Raw genomic sequence first — 26,595 nt, forward strand, 5'->3', positions numbered from 1 at the left:
ATTCCCTAGGGCATATTTCTATTGTAAATGAAAAATTTTATCAGTCAGTGGAGAACAAAGGAGCTGTACATTGGGTACAGAATTTGCCTATTTGTTAATTCCTCTGTGTGCATGAATTTGTGCTATGCTTCATAGAACCACCATCACTATCTCTTCTTACCTGGGCAGACTGAGTTTAAATCCTTTGAGTTTTCTGATAAAAAGGCATTCCATTAGTAAACCACATTATAATATTTCCTCCCTAGTCATGCCGGGATGTTTCCTCATAGTTTACTTTCTAAGCCTCATCTTTCTTACAGAGAGTGGTTCTTTGTTAGGGTTAGAATTTCCCATAAAACTACTCAATAATTTGTTTGTGTTTGGCTTCTTTGAAATACCACACAAAGCAATCCCTGTAAAAGGCAAAGCTGTCCTGAAGGCTGAGAAGGGAGCCTGAGACATAGGTTCCAAGTTGCTCTTTTCAGGCAGAGCCAGCTGGGTAATCTTATCTCACCTGGCTGCTTTTCAAGGTGCCCAATTCAGGGGCTTTTCCTCTGGGAGCAGCATTTGCCCCAGGAAATCAAGTGCTTTCTAGTGAGGGGCAAAACTTTGGGAAATCTGAGGACCCAGGTTGGTATGGTATGTTCAGGAGAATTTTGGGGAACAGGATGGCACTTTTCTCCCTCCAGCACTTGTGGAGATCAACACTTGGCCCCAGAACAGAGACCAGACTGAGAGGCGAGGTTAGGAGGAAATAGGGAACCCAGGAAAGGAGACTAGATTGCAAAGGCACCTACACAGCTCTGAGTCAAAGGCTGTCAGTCATCTCGGCTCAGACTGCACTGCTCTCCAGCAGCCCAGCCCTTTCCCAGGGCTGGGGCAGGAGATTGCTACATGTAGGCTTACCTGGGGAAAAACCAGAGCCTCACTTTAGTCCCTTCCGGTAATTGACACTACTGGACACCCAGGAGGGGGAGGAGGGAACTTCTCCATAAATGGTCCCACCCCTGGGCAAGGTGGCTCACTCTGGCAAGTAGGAACAGGGGAGTGTGCACCTGCCACCAGTCAAGCTCAGCCAGACTGCAAGAGGAGGCGAGGCGAAGCCAGCTTCAACCATGGACAAGTTGAAGTGCCTGAGTTTCTTCAAGTGCAGGGGGATGGAGGTAGGAGTCTGGGAGCTGTGGGAGGTGTGGAGGGCCTGAGAGTGGAAAACTTAAGGGAAGTTGCTAGTCTCAGTTTTTGCTTTCTGTAACTTTTCCTTGTTCTCCAAATTTCTGTTCAGCTATTAAGTGTGCCTGAGATATAACTATAGAGAAGAGAATAAAGAAAAGCTCTTACTCTCATAGCTAGAAGACTCAGGGCCACCTCATCCTCTGCTTTGGGAGTACCCATAAAATCCTGCTCTCTGTCCCTCTCCTAACTGTGTCCATATGCTAGAGAAAAGTGCATAATTATACAGTCCTTAACTGACTCAAGGAACCCTCCATACCTCAGAGCAGTAAGTAGGTTGGGAGAACCCCTATCCCTCCTCTCCCTCCCAAGTGGAGAGAGAGCTACTCCATCTGGTGAGACAGGAGAATTTGTTTCTGCACATCATTCTATGGCTTTTAGAAAAGCACTGATTTTAATCTATAAGTCAGAGAAAAGTTAAACTACCCTTAACTTGATACATCCAATATTATCACGCCATAAGAAAAGCATATGGATTCTTGTTCGTTTGCTTTTTTTCCAGTAGAAACTACGTTTGATCCTGCTCAAAGATCTGCTACAATATCAATAGTAATGACTTCATCTAATTCATCTTTAAGACTTCTGTTTTTGAAACCTGATTTGTCTACTTTCATTTGCCCCTCACACTGCTGTGACAGAGACCTTTGTATTTCCAACCTGCTTCGTCTGCTTTCATTTGTGCCTCACACTGGTGTCACATTTAACGCTTTTACCAAAATTTGGATCATCTCAGCTGATGGAGTAGTAAACATATCTACCTACAGAACTATGCTCACTCTAAAGGGTAAATGTTGTAAAGTAAAAGCAGCTATCAGCAGAAATCTCCCCAGCTTTCTAAAGCATTCCCCTCAGCTATGGTTTTCAGGGTTTGTTCCCCCCATTTTTCTGTTGTTCTATGGATTTGTGAAATTATGCTTCTGTGGAATTTGCAATAGTAGAAAGAAAGGCTGTTGATGTTTTTTCTCTTCCCCAGAAAGTGTCAGCTTCATCAGAGAATTTCCATGTTGGTGAAAATGATGAGAATCAGGACCGTGGTAACTGGTCCAAAAAATCGGATTATCTTCTATCTATGGTTGGATACGCAGTGGGATTGGGAAATGTGTGGAGATTTCCATATCTGACCTACAACAATGGTGGAGGTATTCTATTTCACCCCCACCCCACACCTTCGCTTTTCCCTTGTTTTAAATGTGATGCTCTATGGCCTCTGAGGATGTTTTACACATTGAAGGAAGGCATATGATAGCTGATAGTTTGGGTTAGTGGGAGAATGAGAAAAAAGCATATTGAATTTATTAATTAGTCTGAGCTACCAGCTCAAGTTAGAAAGCTAGTTTCACAAAATCCTCAGATATAAACTTGAAAAAAGCTTTATTTTTAGCACTTCTAAGCTTCTGATTTGAGATCTCATGTAATCTTCAACTATGACATACTTTTCCTAATTTATGCATGTTTCTGTGATAATCTGTTCAGACTCAAATTGTGCTTTGCTTAATTTATAGCTGAATCAGAAATAAACAGAGAAATCAAGTTCAATTAAGAAGCTCAAATAATTTATTTAACTAAAATAATGCATTATATTGTGGTGATTTAAGTGTGGAAAGAGATGATTAAAAATTAAAGGTTTAGTATCTTAAGCTGCAATATTAAGTTACATGTATTCCAAATTGGAGTGACTATGTAGAAGACCATTCTAAAATGAAATAATTTAGTTCAAGGATTGATGTTTTATTCCTGCAAAATAATGCTGTTTATACCTTGTAGATCATTAGGGTAGACTCAATTAGAATAAGGAGAGAAATATAACTTTGAGGTGACACATAATGGCAAAGAAAATGAATTGCACAATTCTCTAGTAATGTCCAAACAACTTTTTCACTTACACCATATTTTATTTACTTGTAATTACAGGTTCTATTAGAAGTATAGAGGTGACATGCCCTTATATTTCATAACTGGGTGCCAGTGAGACTGTGCCACTATAATTATTTTTCTTATAATAGGATTTTGTATGGTGATATTTCAATCATATTTCTTGTTAATTGGTTACATTAAAATATTCACAGTGGTCTTCAGAGACTTAAGAAAGGAATTCTGTTTATTAAACGCTTTAAGTGTCAGCAGCATAAATCCCCCTATCTAGAAGCTGGGTCATTCAGTCAGCTGGAAAATGCATCAGAAATTACAATTTTGTTTATGTCTATGTCCTAAGGTCCATTGTGGTGAAGAGAAGCATTCTGGCTCATTTTGAGCCTCTTGTAACTCATGTTTAGAGTAAGAAACCCCCTGTGCCTTGACATCATTCATAGGCCCAGTAATTGCCACAAATTTCTAGGAACTATATTAAACAAGTTTATTTTATTTTGAGATGAAATCTTGCTCTGTCACACAGGCTGGAGTGCAGTGGCACGATCTTGGCTCACTGCAACCTCCACCTCCTGAGTTCAAGAAATTCTCTGCTTCAGCATCCCCAAGAGCTGGGATTACAGGTGCCTGCCACCATGCCTGGCTACTTTTTATATTTTTAGTAGAGACGGTGTTTCACCATCTTGGCCAGGCTGCTCTTGAACTCCTGACCTTGTGATCCACCTGCCTCAGCCTCCCAAAGTAATAGAATTACAGGCATGAGTCACCATGCCCGGCCTAAACTAGTTTTAATGGAAACTTTTAAAATATAGTCAAAACAAAAATAATAATAATATTAATTGTATGCTATTATCTTTTTCATCATTTCCTCTAAAATTTAATATGCCATATTGGTTTTCCGTTTTTTAAGTTAACACTCTCAGTGCTTCTTCTTTTGTCCAAGACTAGAAGAGGAAAGTGAGATTCAAATTTGTTAAATGCTAATTAGGTTTAATAATATGGTCAGGTTTAAAAGTTATTTCTAAAACCTGGAAACATTTTTATTTGTATATTCTTTTTAGCAGTTTGTTAAAGAGAACTGTCACTTTAGGGTCTAGGTCTGCAGTATTGACAATTTATGGCCACCATATTAACAATTTATCAACTATGGATAGTATTAATAATAACTGAGAAGTCAGACATATCACTGAAGAAAATAGTCTTTTTGTAAAGAAAAATACCTGTTCACACTCAGCTGGTTAAACTTGTTTATTGTAGTTAAACAGGGATATTCTGTATTTTTTTCTTCATGTTTATCTTTCACAGGACTTGAACTTCTATTAGTCATAGTAAAGATGGTATGTGCATTGCAACATCTTTACAAATATATTTTTCCCTATGGTCTAGTGACTTCCAGGGTTAGCATTAAAGTAAGTTACCTATGAATAAATAACAAGTACTTTATAGACTCATTTGTAGTAGATGTATTCTGAGAGTTGAAAAAACGTTATTTTTAGGTGTGATGTTACACAGTATCATAATATGAAAAATAGTTGTGGCAAAACTGTAACATGTGTAAATAAAATGTACATAATCTGAAAACCCATTTTTTATCCACTGATCCCTACATTCCTTATTACTTCACCATTACTTCTAGAATGTTTTATCAATAAGTTTAATATTCTGTCCTGGCTTCAACCTATAATTTGGCAATGCTTCTAATGAAAAATACTATGCCCCAAAAGTAGAAAGAAAAAACAAGGAAAATGATAAAAGATTAAAAGAAGGGGGGAGATGAATCATTTAATGTGGGAGAATTATTCTTTATCAAATTGAAAGTTAATGAGTATGTCTCAAAATCCAGAGTCTTCAAACAAAACCAATATGTTTTGTATTAATATTGAGTGAAGAAACTTGTGACTCTTTGGAGAACAATAAACCTAATTTCAGTAACTTATACTCTGAGCCACATTAGCATTTTTACCCCTAGTCTTAAAAATAGACCATTTATTTTTAAAGGAGAAAGGAGGAAAAGCAATGTTGAACATGTGCTGTGTGCCTGCCATTTTGGCAGGCATTTTCACATAGGCCCTGTATTTGAACCCTTACCACAAACTGAGTTGGTATTGTTCTTCCCTTTTAAAAGGAATCCAAGGTTCAGACATTAGGTAAGTTGCCCTAGGTCACATAACTGGTAAATGGTCTAGCCAGGATTTCAACCTAGGTCTATCTGGCTCCAATGCCTGGAATCGCTCAATTCCTTTGGTTAAATTTTTATACTTTATTGTTTGTAATAATCACAACAACCTCATTAGGTAATACTAGGATCCCCATTTCATAGATGAGAAATGCAAGATTTAAAGAATCAACTACTTATTCATAGAAAGTAGTGAATTTTAGGCTCAAACCCAGCACACTTTGATTCCACTGTATCAGGATGCTTTTAAAATGTTATGCTGGTTGTCAAAGTGCCATCAAGGCTTTGACGTGTAATAGTGCTTTGGTTCTTTCTTACCTTTTTCAGGTGCCTTCTTGATACCTTATGCAATTATGCTAGCATTGGCTGGTTTACCTTTGTTCTTTCTGGAGTGTTCACTGGGACAATTTGCTAGCTTAGGTCCAGTTTCAGTTTGGAGGATTCTTCCGTTGTTTCAAGGTTGGTATTACAGCATTTTCTTCACCATGGTTATTAGTATATTTGTGCATATAGCTACCTTCACTATAAGGAAGAAAAAATTGCTTATTCTGACAATTTAAGGCAAAGTAAACATGCATTATTGTTGTGTTGCTGCACAGTTTGCCACCGTAGAATTTAAAATCAAATGTTTTTATTTCTGTTTATCCTGGGCTGCAGAAATGGGAAGGAAAGCACACTAAAGACAGTTATAAGAGTATCATTATTTTCCTATTTTCACCTTTTGAATTCTTTTGGCACATGATCTAGTGCTCGAATTTAAAGTCTCTGACTTTTTTCTACTTCATATTTAGTCTTTGTCCTACTGCCTTTGCATATCTTTTACAATGCCTCATTCAGAAAAGTTGAAGGTAGGCCACTATTTGTTCTTGGATGCTCCTAACAGGACACTGGTAAAAAGCTTAATAAATGACTTCATTGTTATTAAACATCAAACTACCTCTTTTGTCTGAATATTAAATACAATTTTGGTATATTCTAGCTTGTGAAAATTGTTTTCAATGCAACATCAATAATAAATTCATGAATAGAATATTGTTCTGGAAGAGTGATGCAACTACCTTAAAAGCTAGTTTTAAGCATAGGAGTTATATTCAGCATGGTAAACTGCATTCTCTGAAACTACCTAGTTAAGGAAATTTTGGATATTTAAATTCAGATTGCCATTGAATTATTTAATTTTCTTTACACATAGTTGTAAAAATATGTACACCATCCCTTGAGGTCATTAATTTAGAGGCTTAATTTTCTACTTTTCCAAAATGTTGATTTGCAGATGAATATTGTATTGTTCAGTGAGTAAATAAGATATGAGCTTTGATTTTTTTTTTGTCTAAAGGATGTCTGCTTTGCATGATCTGACAAGAATTTATAGGCTTAATAAGAAAAAGTAATAGACGTGGGTTTTGCTTTATGTAAGTTTGATGGGCTTAAAACAGGTCTTCTGGCCTTGACCTTAAAACCCTTTCTAATCAACTGAAAAACTGCATCCAAACGCCAATCATAAAAATGAATTTAAATTTAGAAGAAAATTGCTCAGACAGCATTAACCCCTACTCTCCCAGGAAGAAAAAAGAAAAAAAGTCATTAAAAACAGTCTTTATTTATTTTGAGAGTCTCACTCTGTCGCCCAGGCTGGAGTGCAGTGGCGGATCTCGGCGCACAGCAACCTCCGTCTCCTAGGTTCAAGCGAATCTCCTGCCATAGCTTACCAAGTAGCTGGAATTACAGGTGTGTGCCACCGCACCCAGCTAGTTCTTGTATTTTCAGTAGAGACGGGGTTTCACCACGTTGGCCACGTTGATCTGGAACTCCTGCCCTCAAGTGTTCCACGTGCCTCAGCCTGGCAAAGTGCTAGGATTACGGACCTGAGCCACTGCGCCCATCCGGAAACAGTCTTTTTTATTTTACAATTGATTTTGTGGTAATTGAGATACATTTTTTTTATGAATTAGCAAAATCAATTTCACTTGAGTTTGGTCTTTATTTTAATTCTTTTTTTCCAGGTGTGGGAATTACAATGGTCCTGATATCCATTTTTGTGACAATCTATTACAACGTCATAATTGCCTATAGTCTTTACTACATGTTTGCTTCTTTTCAAAGTGAACTACCATGGAAAAATTGTTCTTCGTGGTCAGATAAAAACTGTAGCAGATCACCAATAGGTAAAATTTGTCAACCCCCAAATAATTCTTTTATACTTTTTTTATGTGCTTGAAGGGTTAAATCATTCTCTAAGCAAGTTAGGTACATTTTTAAGTGGTCCAAAGGTCACTGATGAAAGCAGAAGATAGCATATATAATCTGAAAAATAAGTAATACAATGTGTTAATCTCTGAAAGCAGCCAGGAAGGCTCAATCTTGCCTAGGAGTACTTCTTCCAGGCCTAAGTTCTGGGCAGGAGAGGAGAAACTGAGAAAATGACAAAGGGAGAAAAGTGCTCTCCATGATAGTTGTGTGGGTCTCAGGAGACAGTAGATGTTGTTCATGTCATATGTTGCTAATTTTCGGGATAATGTACCATCCATGTCATAGATTATTACCTTTTTAATTACCTGTGTACATCAGAGGATAAATTTATAAATATGTAATGCTTCTGAGTTTAAAGGCTTTAATTTATTTATAAACATAGGTTGGATAGGTAATTCCACATACCAAAAGTTTGTTAGAGCACTATACTGCAACTGAAACAATTGTTACTCTATACCTGTTGTTACTGTAAATATAATCATGGTTTACAAAGGCAGACAGTTTTGTAATCCTTCCCTAGTTTAGTAGACAAGATTTTAAAATGCTGAATGTACATAGCTTATTCCATCTGTAAGATTTCTACTCCATTTTCTCCAAGTAACAATTTTGATGGTAATTTAAATAATTTATCATTAAAACTTTTTTTTCCAGGAAAGTACTCTTCTAAAACTAAGTATATGTCTGTGTCTATATATTTTTTTCTATCATCTTTAGTAACACATTGTAATGTGAGTACAATAAATAACGGAATACAGGAGATTATCCAAATAAATAAAAGCTGGGTAGACATCAACAATTTTACCTGCATCAATGGCAGTGAAATTTATCAGCCAGGGCAGCTTCCCAGTGAACAATATTGGAAGTAAGTATGCTAGATGATTTACTTTTAAAGAGATGTTATCTTAAAATTCATATAAAACAACAAAATATTAATCAACCCCTCCTTAATTCATATAAGTAGAAAAAGGGAAGTCAGAGCAAATTATATTTCATTTAACTCAAATGTTTACCTATGCCATGTTATTAGTAGTTCTCTGCAAAATTAGCTCATAGTCAGCAATGTGTCTTTCATAAATTAATTATTATTTTTTTTATTTTTAAATTTTAACTTTAATTAATTTATTTTCATTGAGACAGGGTCTGGTTCTGTGGCCAGGCTGCAGTGCAGTGGTGCCATCACAGCTCATTGCAGCCTCCTGGGCTCAAGCAATCTGCTTGCCTCAGCTCACCATGTAGTTGGGAGCACAGGTGTATGGACCATGCCTGGCTAATGTTTTCATTTTTTGTAAAAATGGGTCTCACTTTGTTTCCCAGGCTGGTCTTGAACTCCTGGGCTCAAGCAATCCTCCCACCTTGGCCCCCAAAAGTGGTGAGATTACAAGCAAGAGCCACCACATCTGGCCAGAAGATATATATATATATAATTTTTTTTTTTTGAGATGGAGTTTTGCTGTTGTTACCTAGGCTGGAGTGCAATGGCGTGATCTCGGCTCACTGCAACCTCTGCCTCCCAGGTTCAAGCAATTCGCCTGCCTCAGCCTCCAGGGTAGCTGGGATTACAGGCAAGTGCCACTATGCCCAGCTAGTTTTTGTATTCTTAGTAGAGATAGGGTTTCACCATGTTAGGCTGGTCTCGAACTCCTGATCTCAAATTAATTATTAAATGGGTAGAACGCTGTACTGATTTATTAAGTGCTTATTAGCTATGAGTTAGAAAATTGCTTTTAAGAAAAAATATCCAAATTTTAGACTGCAATGATCAAGTTGTAATGATAAATAGTTGGGTGATGAGTAAGATTGTTTTTTAAAAAACTGGAATTCCTCATCAACTTTGCTTACCATTGTCATTATATGGTAAGAATAGATATGTAGGGTTGTATTTACTTTTATTAAATGATCTCTCTTTACTTACTCTATACCTATCCATTACCTTTACCTAATATTGTTGACTCTATTGCTAAGTGATCTCTTCTTCATTCACATGTTAATGACCTTTGTAACTCTTTTAAACTTTGGATCTTCAAATGTTCTCAAACTTCAATCTTAGAAATAAGACCCTAGATCTATGAATGTACCTAGTGAGAATCTTGGAATTTTACATAAAGTCTGTGGAAAAGGTGTGAATAATGGGATCATTTGAGTTTGATGATATCTATAACTATGGAATGAGAAAATATTTACTATAATCTAAATGTTTTCCTCATTATTTTAATATTAGAAAAATACTGCAATAGTAAAATATAAAATCAGATATAAAGTCAATTTCTTTACATAAAGGATCTTCAAATAGAGGAAATTAATAGCTAAAAGAATCAATAGATCTTTTATTCTATCGTTTGAAACTTTGGATTGGATGTGGTTAACTCTGAAGTTAGGAGGCTGGTCATTTAATGAACTATCTGTGCCTCTTCATTGATGGTATCTATCAATAAAGGCTCACAGAATTTTGATCTATTAATAATATACAATATTCATGAAGCTTCCACCTGGACAAATGATATTACAAACTTCAATGTATTTTCTTTAAGACAAGTGATTCTGTGATCATAAAATGACTTATGTGTTTCAGTAAAGTGGCGCTCCAACGATCAAGTGGAATGGATGAGACTGGAGTAATTGTGTGGTATTTAGCACTTTGTCTTCTTCTGGCTTGGCTCATAGTTGGAGCAGCACTTTTTAAAGGAATCAAGTCTTCTGGCAAGGTAATTTTAAAAACACATCAGATAGTGATATAGCAGCTTCCCAATTTCATTGTAGTTCAATATCAAGCATTATCAAAAGCATGTTTTTTTTTCTATAATGGAAGCATTTAAATGTGTGAAAAGCTTTCTCAGTAGTCATCTTAAGCTCTAAGTAAATACATAGGATCTCTGTTATTGCTAAATACAAAACAAACAAACAAAATAAAAGCTGGTACTAGAGTTGCACATTTCCTAAAAACATGGACGTTTTAGCTGATAGAGCATTCTGGAGCTTGAGAGTATATTACTAAATTTTCTATTCTACTATATAAAGAAAAATTTGAATGGAATCATATATTGCAATGTTTGGTTTGGAAAAGTCTAGATCCTTGTTCTATAGAGTAATAGAACAAGAAATCCCCTAGTTGGAGAACAAGAAATCATCCACATTAACACAAAGCTGGTCTCAGTAATAGAACAAGAAATGCCCTAGTATCAGAAATCCCCTAGTTGAAGAGAGAGAAGTGTGTGTGTGTGTGTGTGTGTGTGTGTATACACACACACTATGTATCCATTCTCTTAAATATTGCCAAAATGAACACAGAACTTTTTCTCTCAGTGAAAGGACCTCTTCTGAAAAACATTGTTATATTTTCACACTTCGTTGTTCACTTTTATAAACTTTCAGAGAGAATGATGGTAATTTAAGAGAACATGAAATTTTCTCTGTGAATAGTTACACAATACCCAGAAAAAAATGTCTATGTGTTTTTAACTAGTCAATGGAAATTTCCTTAAAGGTTGAGGACAGGAATAACTGGAGATCTTGTCTTTGTATTCTCAGTACATTATCTAGCACATCTAGTTAATGTTAAATTGTAATGAGACATGCTGTTACATTACAAAAATGCTGTGAATATCACAAATTCAGTGAAAACTTTCCAAAATGTTTTAGTTCCACACTTTTGAAACCCTTGGTTTCCTTTTGATGTTAATATTGAAACAGTTCATTAAAGGCCATTTACCCAGGCAATTAATTTTTATTGGTGTCTGGATGACTTTTTAAATAGTCTCCTTGGGTGTATTATAAAAGACAGGACATCTATGGATCAAGGAAATCGTCCACATTAAGGCAAAGCTGGTCTCAAAGGCAATCTGCTTATTGGGAACCATGCGTTATCTAGTACAGAATCAGTGCACTTGCGTGTGTGCTGTCAAACTCTCTTAATGGTAGCTGTAAGGATAACAGTAACAAATGCCGAGTATTCACTTCAATATGCTTTTCTTGGATTTGAACATCTGCTAGGAAATATTTTCCTTTTCTTTGAAGGCTGCATATGTATGAACCAATGCAGGGTTTAAATCATTTCCCTCCTCGCCTCAATGCAGTAATTTACTGAGAGAAGACATTCAGTCTCCACAGACATGTATAAGGATATATTTAGGAGAGCATTCTGCTGAGATCCCAAGTTATCACTGCTGATGTATTATTTATTTACAATGTAAACCTAGGAAATTCTTATTAATACATCAAAGTATTTTTGAAATGGATATTTTGAGATGCAAATAAGAAATTACAATAACACTGGTATATCATCAGACTCTATGAAATCCCCTGCACTTTATTTAATTTGTCTCAACTGGCTAATAATTTCACTTGTATGCAATTATACATCATGATTTTAAACATAACTTACTGATTTTTGGTTATTTTTCTTGGTAGGTGGTATATTTTACAGCTCTTTTCCCCTATGTGGTCCTACTGATCTTGCTAGTACGAGGTGCAACTCTGGAGGGTGCTTCAAAAGGCATTTCATATTATATTGGAGCACAGTCAAATTTCACAAAACTTAGGGAAGCTGAGGTGAGTCTTAACTTGGATTTCAGATTATCTGAGTGGGTAAATCTTAAAAGCAAATGCCAAACGTCTTTGGTTCCATATGAGTATTGTAATGTAATAGCTTGCAAAAGAATATACAGTTAAATTTATTAGTTTCTATCCACTAGGATGTCTGACTTAGTTAATATTTAACATATCATTAATATTCTTTTATTGATAGAGATAATTTTTAGAAATAGGATTTTAAGTCATTTTTTATTCATATAAATTGATTCTATTTGACCAACAAAATTTCAGGCTTATTAATATGAAAAACAATATTTCATGGATAAATATTTGCAAGTTGATGACTAAGACTACATGATTTATTGGATAAACTCATAGTAGCTTTAGAGATTACTGCTGAAAGTTTAATTGTCTAATATACATTTTAATTTTCTTCAAAATTCAATATCCCCAAAATATTATCAAAATTTGCCTAATGAATTGTGAAGTTAAAACATAAATTTGACATGGATTAAACATTCCATAACCAAAATTGTTACTTATACCAAAAACCTAAACATGTGCCATGAGTAAGAATTGGGTAACCCTGTTTTAACTTTACCTTCATATAATGACTGACTGTATTACTGGTATGTAAAATCTTTCACAATTTGACTGCTGAGAGTATTAACATAAGTATACTACAGATAGTATGCTTCTGTATGTATGGCCTAGAATACTTTTACTTTTTTACTAGTCACATAATATTCTTAGCACACATTAAGCTTCTGTTCAACTAAAAACCTGTAATCTTATGTTGAAATCAAGAGACACTATATTATCTGCCAAACTAGCAATAGTATTCAAAATGGATATTAGTTTTAGTTTGCTATAGTATTTTTCATTGAACTCATGCTAATTTCCAGCCACTGCTGTCTTCTTTACTAAATACTTACAAGAAGATGTGTAATTATTTCTTGTAAAATTTTTTTTGTGATCAGTGCCAAATTTATTAGCTTTTAATTGTGGAATCTATCATTAATTTAGTTACCTTTCTGAAATCTAAAATGCCAGTCTCTGGTCATTGGTTACCTTTTTTTGTGCTCAGTAATTTCCTCTCAATGATTAATCACACAGGTTTAACTTATTTTAGATCTACAGAATTTTATTATTATAGTCTTGGAGCTTAATATACTTTGATGTGTTCACAGGCCATCTTAATTTTCTTGTTCATTTATTTTGGGCCTCACTCTTTTTAGCCTTGTTGGTTAATCTCTTCCCCATTTGAAGACCATTTTGGATGGTAAATAACAAACAAATAAAATGGAAATTATCATTCATCACCTCTCTAAGTGAGGTTATGGAACAAGATAAAATATGTTAATGAACTTGGAAATAGCAAGCTTTTATGTAACTATGAGCTACTGTATAATTATTTCAATTATTTCTCTTATTCTATCTTGTTAAAGTCACAACATTTTCCCTAAGAAGTAGATTCACCATTTTTTGTTTAAACTCATGATTTTGAACCTAGTTAAAAATCCCCTTTGATATTATTTTAATGGTTTTTGCAAGCCTAAGATATCTGGGTTTCTTACTTCCTTGAAATCTTTCTGAAAAATTTATATGACACTTTTATATTGTTCTGTGTTTCAGTGATTCTAACATCTTAAAAAATCAGAGTGAAACCTAAAACTCCTTGTGAAACATACAATTTAATCTTCTCACCCCTCTACTCTCCAGCATAACATTACCCATCTCCTTTGTTGTGGGATTTGCTGGCAATGACAGTTGTTTTTCTTAGTTTTTTTTCTTCAGTCTTCACAATATGTATTCTAAACATGGATCATAATCAGGTGTCTTCCCTTTTTTGGAATATCTCAACTTTATTGAGATCTCCAGGAAAGTAGAGAACCACACAAATTTATAGATAGAGGAGTCCTCAGGAATGCAGAGATTATTTTTTTTTACTCCCTCCTTTTATAGTGATGAAGTTAAGACCTACATAGATTCATTTTTAGCCAATTGTACACAGCCAATTAATAAAATTTGAATTACGATTTCCTAATCCATAATGTAATAATCTTGTATATGGATATGAGATTAATAGATATGGAGAATAAAACTATGTTTGGAATTTCTCTTCATTTTTATTTGCAACCTAGGTACACATCATGGTATTCAGTTGCATTCTTACACAACACAGGAGTGCCAAACCCACTTCCACCATCACACAGGCACACATAACATATCAAGTAAAAGAAGCTCGGAGACCAACATGAGCATGCTGTTCATCTCTTAATATGGACAGTGCTCTAAGAAATAAGAGGGCATTTTAATTTAATATGATTTACTTAAATATAAGTAAAATAACCATGATCTATCCCAAAACAGATTTCTACGGAACTTGAAATTTGATTCTAAATTTTATTTGGAAAGGAAAAAGGCCAAAATCCCAAGGTGTATCTGAAGTAAAGAGGACTTCTCCTACCAGATATGAAACAATATTTATAATGCTGTACTAATTAAAATACTGAGGTGTTAGCATAGGTATAAACATATAGACCAGTGCAACAGGATAGTAGTCTCAGAAATAGATACAAAAACAAATGGAACTTGGTATGTGGCAGAGGTGGCTATGCAGATCAATAAGGAAAGAGATTACTTGGATTAGTAATAGATAGAATTGATATTCAATTGATATCTAATTTAATTGATAATATCAATTATCCTCGAGCAATTGATATCCCATTTAGGAAACAACATCAGTTGGAAATTTCACATATTCACATATCATATATATTGATATGCACAATATCAATATTAGGTGAACTGAAAATTTAACAATATAGGCAAAACTTTAATTCCTTTAGAAGAAAATATATAATAACACCTTTATAACCTTGGGCTAAGCAGTTTTTTAAAAAATTATAGAGATGAAGGTTAACACATATAGTCAAAGATAGATACCTTCAGCTACAGTAAACCAACAACAAAAACCTTGGTTCATCAAAGGACACAATGTTAAAAGGTAAACAAAATTAAGCCATAAATTGGGAGGAAAAATATCAACATATGTAATAGACAAAAGATTAGAATCAAAATTACATAAAGAATTTTAGAAACCAAGTAAGACAGTCCAAACCAAAAACTGGCAAAAGACATGACTGGGAATTTCACAGAAATAAAAACAACTCCTATGGAAAATGAAGCGATGGCAAGTAGGTGGAGGAATGGAAACCCTCACACCCAGGTGGTGGGAATGCAAAATGGTATAATCCTTTAAATAACAATTTGGCAAGATTTAGAAGGGAGGAATGCATATACTTTACAACATCACAGTTCCACACCTACAGAATGTACAAGAATGTTCAAAGCTCCATAATACCAACGTACTGAATGACCTAAATGTCCATCACCAGGAGAAAGGATAAATTGTGACATATGCAGTGTAGTAATAAAGAAGTAGAAAAGAGCCAGGCATGGCTGCTCATGCCTGTAATCCCAGCACTTTGGGAGTCTGAGGCAGGCAGATCACCTGAGGTCAAGAGCTCGAGAACAGCCTGGCCAACATGGTGAAACCCCATCTCTACCAAAGCACAAAAAATTAGCTGGGTGTGGTGGCATGTGCTTGTAATCCCAGGTATTCTGGAGGCCGAGACACAAGAATTACTTGAACCTGTCAGGCAGGGGTTACAGTGAGGCAAGATTTTGCCACTACACTCTAGCCTGGGCGACAGAGCTGAGACTCTGTCTCAAGAACAAACAAACAAACAGGTGAAAAAGAATAATTAAAACTACATATATTTAATTTAACTAAATGAATTTGCTTATATTCTTTTACTTTTGAATCGCAAAGTGGACATTTTATATAGTTCAACTTGATGATGGATAAATCTCACAATACCTAATAAAAAATGGCACATTGTATATGTTTACATGCATTAACTTTTCTATAAATTCCAAAATATTCAAAACTAAATGTAAAAAAGAACAAAGAAATTATGACCACAAAAGTCAAGATAGCAATTGCCACTGGTGGGTAGAAGGGTGATGATGATGAGGAAGTCCTTTAAAAGACTAACATTTTATTTCTTAAGCTGAGTAGTGGGCATTTCATTGTTATTAATAATATATTCATTTGCATATGTAAAATATTTATATGAGTGAAAAATTGATTATATGTTTTAAAATATTAAATTATTTTCTCTTATAGGTTTGGAAAGATGCTGCTACTCAGATATTTTACTCCCTTTCAGTGGCTTGGGGTGGTTTAGTTGCTCTATCATCTTACAATAAGTTCAAAAACAACTGCTTCTCTGATGCCATTGTAGTTTGTTTGACAAACTGTCTCACTAGTGTGTTTGCTGGATTTGCTATTTTTTCTATATTGGGACACATGGCCCATATATCTGGAAAGGAAGTTTCTCAAGTTGTAAAATCAGGTATGTAATGCTATATATTATCAACTTTGATTAATTCAATGTATCTCACTTATGAAACTCTAATGTAGTTTATAGAAATTTACTTAAAACAGTCATGATTTAGAATATTGCATTTTCTTCCTTATTTTATCTTATATACTTTGGTTGCTGTAATAATATAATAATTCTTAGATTATCCATGTAAACAAGAGTATATTAGGGAAACACTGTTGAAGAAGAGAGGATGTTTAGGTTAGTACTTAATATGAACCACTTACTATACAACTTCAAGGTTCAGGCATCATGCTAAACAATTCCCATGCACCATAAAAGAAAGAAAATGTACATACGAATCCCTGTGTATAATTACAGTATTGGGTTTGAATTTTTAAATCATGTGAACATCATGTAGGTAAGAGAGTCAAGTGACTTGGAGTGTCCAGTTGCATATGGCCTTAAAGGAATCTTAGTGAACTGCCTAACTTTACAGATATTAGCTAGGGATGCTTGATTATGTGGCTACAGATTCTTCTGAAAAAAATACTAGGGTTCTTTTAAGTAGAGATTCTTCATTAAAATTTTGTTTATAGTTAGTATCATATGATGGAAAGACTGGTGATTCATAACAGAATGTCAGGGACCTTGTAGATTATCTAGTGTTCAGCTCCTCAGTTACAGAGAAGTGGATTGATGCACAGAAAGGTCATATATGTATTGGAGAAGGTCAAATATTTAGGAAGTGATAGAGCCTAAACTAAAAGCTAATTTTCATGAATCCTAAGTTAGTCCTCTGGGAGGGTGGAGAAACAAAAATACTTAAAACTGAGGATCACAAAATAGAACTGGCACAAAATTTTAAAACACTCTAAAGGTAACATCAAATGGAAAACAAGATTTAATTTATACTTTCATTATATACGATTTTGCATATATCCATATAGTGATTCTGGGTAAACATTTGAAGAGAAGGTTAAAATCAAAAGTTAGTTCATAAATATATATTTCTTAATAGTGAAATTCTTTTAGTTTCTAGACTAAGATAATACGAACTAATTTACATTTCTGGAATTTAAGACAGTTGTTATTCTTTGTCAATCTTAAAAAATAAAATAATTTAAATGAAACTATAAAAGGAATTCAAATTTCTTATGTGAGGAATGTACCATTTACATTACAGTCTGTATTGCTAACTTAATTCATGTCACATGTTCACATTATCACATCACAAAACAACCAAATTAAATAATGTAAAAAGGGAACATGAAATAGTTGGTAAAAAAAATGTATGTCATGGATTGTGTTGTCAAATAAGATGAGATTTTTTAAAAATATCTTATTTTGTAAATGTTTAAACATGTGAATATTCTTGGTAACTAATTTAAAATACCATACATTTTTATAGGTTTTGATTTGGCATTCATTGCCTATCCAGAAGCTCTAGCCCAACTCCCAGGTGGTCCATTTTGGTCCATATTATTTTTTTTCATGCTTTTAACTTTGGGTCTTGATTCTCAGTTTGCTTCAATTGGTAAGTAATACTTCCAGTGTTAACATATTCCTCTTATATTTCTCTTGTGTTTCCTCTACTCGAAAACGTGCTTTTATTACCCCTATTATCCTCTCTAGCTGTTAATCTCAGAATGATCTTTCTCAAAGTTGTTTTAACTAAAATTTAAATACAGAAAAACACTTGACACTCAAAAGGAATACACATTACTATTTTATCATACTTGTTTCAGATATTTTAAGAAAATAAACGGTTACAGGTGAATTTGAAGTCCTCCGTCTTTCTCTTCCTAACACAATTCACAATTTTCTCTAGAAGCAACTTTTAGAGTGGATTTTGTATGTTATTTTGTCCATTTTATATGCATTTTATATGTTTCTGTAAATAACACATATATTTTTAAAGTTTCACATAAATGTGAAGTTATATGACTCTGAAAGTTGTTTTAGCATTCATTATGAATCCCACTGATACACAGGCATGTAGATCTAACTAAATCACAATCTCTTTGTTACCATAATAATGGGCATATGAATGATATAAAATTTTTAAAAGATTAAACACACTGCTGCAATGATCATCCTCCTACATACTTCTATACATACATAGGGATTTACCAAGCTTACATGACTAGGGAAATTCTGAAACAATTTTTATCCTACCACTTTCTCAAATACAATATTTTCATAGTTTACTCTGCTTATAGGATAAAGTCCAGAGTTTTCTGGTTGGCTTTCCAAGTCCCTTAAAATCTCAAACATGTTTTCTGATATTTTCATTTACACATCATTCTACTCTTAGCCAGTTCCCTATTTCATGAAAACATTTATTTCTAAACCTAGAACCCTTTCTGTCTCCACACCACTCTTTCAAATATTTACATTATTTAAAAGTCCTATTAGAATTCTTTCTTTTACACTAATTCAGCTCACAGGGAGCTGTTACCTTACAGTTACTATCAGTGAAAAATCATATAAAGCAGACTAAAAACAACAAATAGAACTGCATTTGATTTTCATCAGAACAAGTGGTGACTGCCAAAAGAAATAACCCTATGGGTTTTTAAAAGCGAGGAGCAGGGCTGAGAGTCTTTTCTCAACATATATTTGTAAATTTGATTAAGGTACATTGAATTATGTGATTAACAGTATTGGCAAATAAGTTGACATATAACATGTCATTTCTACCCCTCTGAAGAAACGATCACTACAACGATTCAAGACTTATTTCCCAAAGTGATGAAGAAAATGAGGGTTCCCATAACTTTGGGCTGCTGCTTGGTTTTGTTTCTCCTTGGTCTCGTCTGTGTGACTCAGGTATACTACAGCATTTATTTTCATAGAAAAATTATTAGTTGGAACATACTTTATATCCTAACTAAAGAAACCAAAGCTTAAGAGGATGCTTAAAGACAAGTCCATGCATGACTTGGATCAAAGTTTTCTGGGTTTTGGCCCAGTTTTCTTGATTATTACTTTTATAGTAAGTCTACTTTGCAGATGAGAAGGATGAATAATGGACAGTTACCTCAGTTACAATAAGATTACAGACTTTAAACACATTTTACCCTTTCTTAGCAGCCACTACAGAACATACAGACAATGCATACCATTTTGATAATCAACAATTCTAAGTGTGTATTGTTTTCCAGTGACTCAGTATAGATTGAAAGATTTTTGAGCTATTTAAAGCCACATTTGGGTTTACATCTGAAATATTGCTTTTCACATTTTAGCAGAGGTGAAACTAAAGAGCATATGTCAAGATTGATAGATTCAATTTGAATACCTCATCAATCATAAACATAGTTAAAATATATTTAGAAGTAATCAATATTTTTTTGGTAGGCTGGAATTTACTGGGTTCATCTGATTGACCACTTCTGCGCTGGATGGGGCATTTTAATTGCAGCTATACTGGAGCTAGTAGGAATCATCTGGATTTATGGTAAATAGTAACTATAAAATTATCTTCAAGTTTTACTAAAACAGTTTACTTTGATTTGTTTTCATTATGATTACCAAATTATAGTATTAATTTTTATATTATTATAATAGTAAAATAAAATATACTGGACAAAAATATGTTATGAAGAAAAGGTAATTACAGGTGTATGACTCATTGTTGTGATACAGAAGAATGTTTAGACACAGAAAGAAAATAGATGCCACAATGGTTACTGGAAGAAAATATTAGCAAACACTCAATGTATTCTTTGTTTTCTCTAGGAGGGAACAGATTCATTGAGGATATAGAAATGATGATTGGAGCAAAAAGGTGGATATTCTGGCTATGGTGGAGAGCTTGCTGGTTTGTCATTACACCTATCCTTTTGATTGTAAGTAATAATATACCATGAACTTGATATCAATGATACATACATTCTAAAATAAACTTAATAATTCACATTGAAGACAAAAGGCAAAGTAATTTTGAATGACTTTCAAGTTCTGAAGTATATATGGCTGGTGCCTCAAAGTTGCCTAAATTAAAATGCCTTTGCAGTATTATTTTGAGGCCATCAGTTTAAACATTTACCATTTGAGAAAATAAACAGGTTTATGTAGGCATAAAAGTTACCAATAATTTAAAATTTATCAATACAATAAATGAAAATAAAATATGAATTCACCCATTCCCTAAAAAAAAATATGTTGAGCCACCAATAATGTTCCTAACCTCTCTGCCAGGCACAGAAAAAAATAAAGATGCATAAGGCCCAGATCCTCCTTCAAGGAATTCAGTTTAAATATACTTTCTGCTGAGAAACAACAGTCATATTTTAATCCATAGTTTATCTCTTAATGAGGAAGGTATTTGGCATCTGAAAGTAGCAAATGAAACTTACCTGTGTCAGTAAGGGCAATGGTTTATGTTAATAAATTCAACAATTATTACTATTTAGGAGCTGACGTAAAGCAAAAGTTGTCTTACTCCAGAGACATATATATCAACTTAAAATCTTCAAATAACATTTCAGGACAGTAGATGGCTGAGCACCAAAATAAACACTACACTGGATGGAGAATGATTATGGACTAGAAATAATGGTTGTGAGGTGGGGCAGTGTCAAATCATCATAGATGTGTTTTGGCTCTCCTTGCCTTCACGCATCAAAGGTTTTCCTAGAAAAAGCCACTAAGTAATTCTATCCAGGATTTCCTTCAAATCTAAAGTGTCACATTTGTTTGTAGAGAGGATTACATTTTTTTACATTATGAAATCAATTTTAATAAGTGAGCAGTTTGAAAATAGATAATGCTGAATTAAAATATTTGGATACTCCATATTTTTGCTAAATGATTTTGAAAATGCCACTAAATATTTTCATTTGACAAGTCTCCATAATAAAATAAGCCCTCTTGTCAACATAGACGATCTAGCTGGATCTCTTAAGAAGCACATATTTGGCCGGGCATGGTGGTTCACACCTATAATCCCAGCACTTTGGGAGGCTGAGGTGGGTGGATCACCTGAGGTCAGGAGCTCGAGACCAACCTGGTCAACACGGTGAAACCCTGTCTCTACTAAAAATACAAAAGTTGGTGGGGCGTGGTGGTGCTCGCCTGTAATCCCAGCTACTCTGAAGGCTGAGGCTCAGGAGGCGGAGGTTGGAGTGAGCCGAGATCATGCCACTGCACTCCCAGCTGGACTACCAGAGGGAGACTCTGTCTCAAAAAAAAAAAAAAACAAGAAAACTAAAAAAGAAGCTTTTATATATATGTAATATAAAAATGATTACATAAATTTGACACCCGAATTTAATTTACAATGAGAAAGTATTACAAATGAAATGATTTACACTGCCATCTATTTTGTGTAAAGTCACGTGTATTGGATCCTACTATGCCGCCTCCACTCTTTAGTTATGTACATTTATAGTAATTGTAAAATACATTTAAATTGCTGTAATTAAATTAGTGGAGCTAAGCCATTTAATTTTAAGATTAAACTTATGAATCTATTTATTCTTTTCTCATTGATTTTAGTAAAACAAAAACAACTAACTATAAGGAAACTCCTAAATAATTATTGGGTTTTGTTTTATTTTGCTTTACCAACTTCTAAATAATTAGTTTTAATGCTTCAACATTTCTAGTAGGTTTAATTTAACTTGACCTGAAAGTGTTTTTATCTTTAAGATTCAGATTTCACTGTATTTCCTAAACAGATATTGATTTTTTTTCCTCAGTAAGAGACTGTAAGTGAAATGTGCTTCGGTAAATGTGCACCAATAGTGTGTGTAAACGCACATGTGTTTTTGATGTGTCGAATGGGGAGCCTTGTGCAGTGGGAAAGAAAAGAAACAATTCCTAAGCAAGGAGAAAAGCATGCCCACTAAAGTGTACATCATATTCTCATTGTATTAATCTATATGCTCGCATATAGAATTAATCTATGGCATAGAATAAAACCATACTATTATAGATCAAAGTGAAAAGCCCAATAACAGAAAATTTCAGATCTTATTTTACTTTCAATCTGATACATGGTCAAGTATTTTGTTGAAATACATGTTGAACAAATATTTGGATTTATAAATATATGATGGTATTAATTTGGGAAAAATTTATTCTAAGTAAAAATAATTTATTTTGGTTCATTCCATATTGCTATCTTCTGTCTTGTTACCTGATTATGTCCATTGTTTGAACATATTTTCATATTAATTATTTTGACAAATCACATCTAAGGAACAGAATCAAATTGCTAATCATGAGTGCAATAAAAGTCTAATCTTTAGCTTTGTCTTTGCATATTTTACTTTCACAGGCAATATTTATCTGGTCACTGGTGCAATTTCATAGACCTGATTATGGCACAATTCCATACCCTGACTGGGGAGTTGCTTTAGGCTGGTGTATGATTATTTTCTGCATTATTTGGATACCAATTATGGCTATCATAAAAATAATTCAGGCTAAAGGAAACATCTTTCAAGTGAGTGCATTAAAATTTATAATACATTATACAAAGTAGTTATGATCAAAATGAAGATTAATTTATTCATATGGTGGTAATATGATATTATAGAAAATGTAATTAGTTACTCCTTCCTCTTGGCTACTTCTATGCCTGACACAACCATCTGTTACTAGTGCACAACATGGTATTATATTATTTATATATTTGCTGTGTTTCTCTATACTAGACTATAAGCTCCTTGTGGGGAAACTCTTGCCTTACATGTTGCTGTATTCCCAGGCCTTGCTACAGTGCTTAGCATATGACAGCTATGGCATCTGTACCTGTGCTGAATTGTCCCTGAAGATGGCACAAAGCAAATGACCTGTTTGCTTTATATCCAGTCACTATTTTTAAACCTCATCTAGCTAAAATATACATTCTAATAATGATTTTATACTGGAATAGTCCTGGTAAATAGCTTGAACTCAATTTAGACCCTGAGTCATCCCTCTTCCATGGAGGTCTAGGGGTATGAAGTTCATTATGACATCTCAGTAGGACAATGACATAATACGCTCATGAGCCTTAGATTTAAATAAATTCCTAAGTCCATACAACAATAAATCCAAATCAATGGCTTGATCCTGAAACTCCCTTTCCTTTGTTCTTGAAACACATTCCACATATACACTGGTTTAGATCCTCAGCTCATCCTCATCCTAAGGTCAGGATGGAAATGTCTGATCAGTGAAGATACAAAATAGTCACTCTGTTACTCTAATAGGTTCATACACCTTGTTTTGAAATCATTTACAGACTCAGTTATTTTTGTTTAGTAGTTAATATACTTCTATTAACAACAAGCTACATTTGATTATACTTTTTTCTTGGTAAACTGTGCATTATTAGGAATTTAGGTAATCACTTTTTAGTTTTCTATGATTCCTATTTTTTGTTCGTAAAGAAAAAATAATTTACATGAAAGTAAAGTTCAATATTTGCTTCTTTACAGATTGTAGCACCTAAATTCTAAGACAAGAATTTTTCCTTTTTGCATTTCAGCGCCTTGTAAGTTGCTGCAGACCAGCTTCTAACTGGGGTCCATACCTGGAACAACATCGTGGCGAGAGATATAAAGGCATGACAGATCCCAAAAAGGAGGTTGACCATGAAATACCTACTGTTAGTGGCAGCAGAAAACCAGAATGAGATCTCATTGAGAAAAATATGATTGTATAATGTGATTATTTTTTAGAACGGAGGAAACGTATTTATTTATATGTTAATTGAATAGTAAAATGTACATACTATGCTCATGATAGTGTAATGTTTTTCACATTAAGCAGATATGCAATATAAAAATGTAAATCTCTTAATGCTAAGCCATATGCTTAGTGTATTTCCTTTTAGATTATCTATCTGTATAACACACACATAACTGTCTCTAGTTCACAATTATATTTTTGTAAATAGTATAATGCTTTTCTAATACATTGGAGGCTTTATTTTGAGCTAATTACTTAGAAAATATATTTTCTACTACACAAGTTTTAAAATATTATTTACTTGTATTTTCTTAATATACAATCTTTCTTTTCCACAAATCTGGTCGGGGGAGGTGGAAATAAATCCATACATTTAAAAGAAAGGGTTAAAACTGAAGGCCTCACTTAATTAGAAATGTGATAAATATATGGACAAATGTACTATGTATACTATAAAAGGACTATAGTTTAATAGTTTTTATCCAAATATGTTTAAAAACTGTAACATTTGTTATAGCTCATGTTTTCTATGAGAACTTACTAGTTAATGTTCTTTATAAAGAGTGAAATAAGATGGAAAAATAAGGATCCTATGGCCAGTAAGTGATAAATCTAGAAAATGGAGTTTTGAGTACTTATTTTTCCAAAAACAATCTTCCTTTCTTAGGTAATTTGGAAGAAAACTATGACCCATTTAATTTTTGTTGTGTTTCACAAAACTGAGTTGTCCATTATACTCTCTGAAATATAGATTTCATTTCAAATAGAATATGGACTTAAATGTTAATGAGAAATGGCTTTAATCAAATCTAGCCTTTTACGATTGTGATACACGGCTAATACAGTGATTTTGTCTTATATGAATACGTTACTACTTACAGCTGATAACTTACATACTATTGAAGATAAACTTCTCAAACTTGCCAAGAATCAGCAAAGCCAAATTAGAAAGTCCTATGTCCTAGTTTCCCTACAAAGGATAATTAAATATATCACTAAGAGCTTTATATATTGCTTATATATTGTTGACAACTGGTTTAAGCATCATAGGCTATGATGATAAACACTGTCTACATAGGTAAAGAACTTTTCATCAATTCTTAAATTTCTTAACCTAGGCTTCAGGGAGCATATGAAACCAAAATTATATGAACCATTTTCTGTGTGTATGTCTACATGCATTTTTCTAGGGAGAGAGTCCATGGTTTTTATCAGAATATCAAAGAAACTTGTGACCCAAAGAAGTTTAAGAATCACATACACTGTGGCCGGCATTTTGTGCTTGGCAAATGAGTGACAATAGAAGAAATAATTTTCCCTACACATTTTAAAATGTTTTCTCTTCCTTGTGTTTGAAGATAAAAGGAGTAATAAATTAAGGCATTTCTTTAATTTATATTGGTAGTTTATTTAGAGTGGAAGGGACATGAAAATAGGTAAATAGGTAGGCCTCTAATTGAAACACCTCAATAGGTTATATACATATGCATAAGATAAAATTGTGTTTGACAATCTGAGGGTTTTCCTTCTCATTTTTCTTTTTTTTTTTTTTTTTTTTTGGTGGAGATGGAGTCTCGTTCTGTCACCCAGGCTGGAGTACAGTGGCATGATCTCAGCTCACTGCAACCTCCGCCTTCTGGAATCAAGCGATTCTCCTGCCTCACCCTCCTGAGTAGCGGGACTACAGGCACCCACCAGCACACTCAGCTAATTTTTGTATTTTTAGTAGAGAGGGGTTTCCCCATGTTGGACAGGCTGGTCTCAAACTCCTGACCTCAACTGATCTGCCTGCGTCAGTCTCCCAAAGTCCTGGGATTACAGGTGTGAGCCACTGCACCAGGCCCATTCTGAGGGCTTTCTTTGAAGACAGATTAAATGCTGTTAGTAAACTTCAAGAGAGTGTTAATTTCTTAGTTATACCAGATTTTATAAAATAATATTTGAAAATAGATGGCTATCTAGAGATTAGAAATACTTTTCCTTAATTTTAATCTGCATTATATCACACACATTCTACCACTACATTTTGGTCATATTTAAGGTTGCAATTTTCTATAAATGACTTTTCCAATTCAGGGAAGATTTGGGCATTGTAAATGAAAGAATATCTAATTAAGGGAAGTGTGAAGGGAAAGACATCCTTTTCAAAAGCTGACCACAAAGAATAGTTAAAAGTTTTTGTCACCATCTTCACAAGTGTGGAAAGCACAGATCTTAACAGAGAGCTTGGCATATTATAGGGTGCTCAGTGATAGTTTTTATTATTATTACCCAGATTCAACAGTGGCAAGAGACATAGTTCTACATAATGGAAAACATTTCCATCAAATTCCACTTACTTTAATGCAAACTTGGAGATAATTTATAGTATTGCATCGTAAACCATTAATGAAAAGTGGTTTTCACAGTTGAGTGAAATTAAAATCACTATATCTCAACGAGACTGTTTACTGTAGCTTATTTATTGTTAAAAAACTTTTGAAC

The 26,595-nt window shown here is 33.9% G+C and overlaps 1 protein-coding gene across 1 annotated transcript; it reads left to right on the forward strand.

The window, feature by feature from the left end:
• Positions 1-1,002: 1,002 nt before the first annotated feature.
• SLC6A14 (solute carrier family 6 member 14) lies at positions 1,003-26,552 on the forward strand. Its single transcript, XM_002763186.6, has 14 exons — positions 1,003-1,142; positions 2,183-2,348; positions 5,579-5,710; positions 7,255-7,416; positions 8,216-8,363; positions 10,071-10,203; positions 11,906-12,046; positions 16,224-16,452; positions 17,834-17,959; positions 19,136-19,254; positions 19,786-19,885; positions 20,167-20,276; positions 22,712-22,879; positions 23,909-26,552. Exons 1-14 carry the CDS (start codon positions 1,095-1,097, stop codon positions 24,053-24,055), a joined length of 1,929 nt encoding a protein of 642 aa, XP_002763232.1. The 5' UTR covers positions 1,003-1,094; the 3' UTR covers positions 24,056-26,552.
• The last annotated feature ends 43 nt before the right edge of the window (positions 26,553-26,595 follow it).

Source organism: Callithrix jacchus, chromosome X (genome assembly GCF_049354715.1).
Source record: "Callithrix jacchus isolate 240 chromosome X, calJac240_pri, whole genome shotgun sequence".
Classification (NCBI taxonomy): Eukaryota; Metazoa; Chordata; class Mammalia; order Primates; family Cebidae; genus Callithrix; species Callithrix jacchus.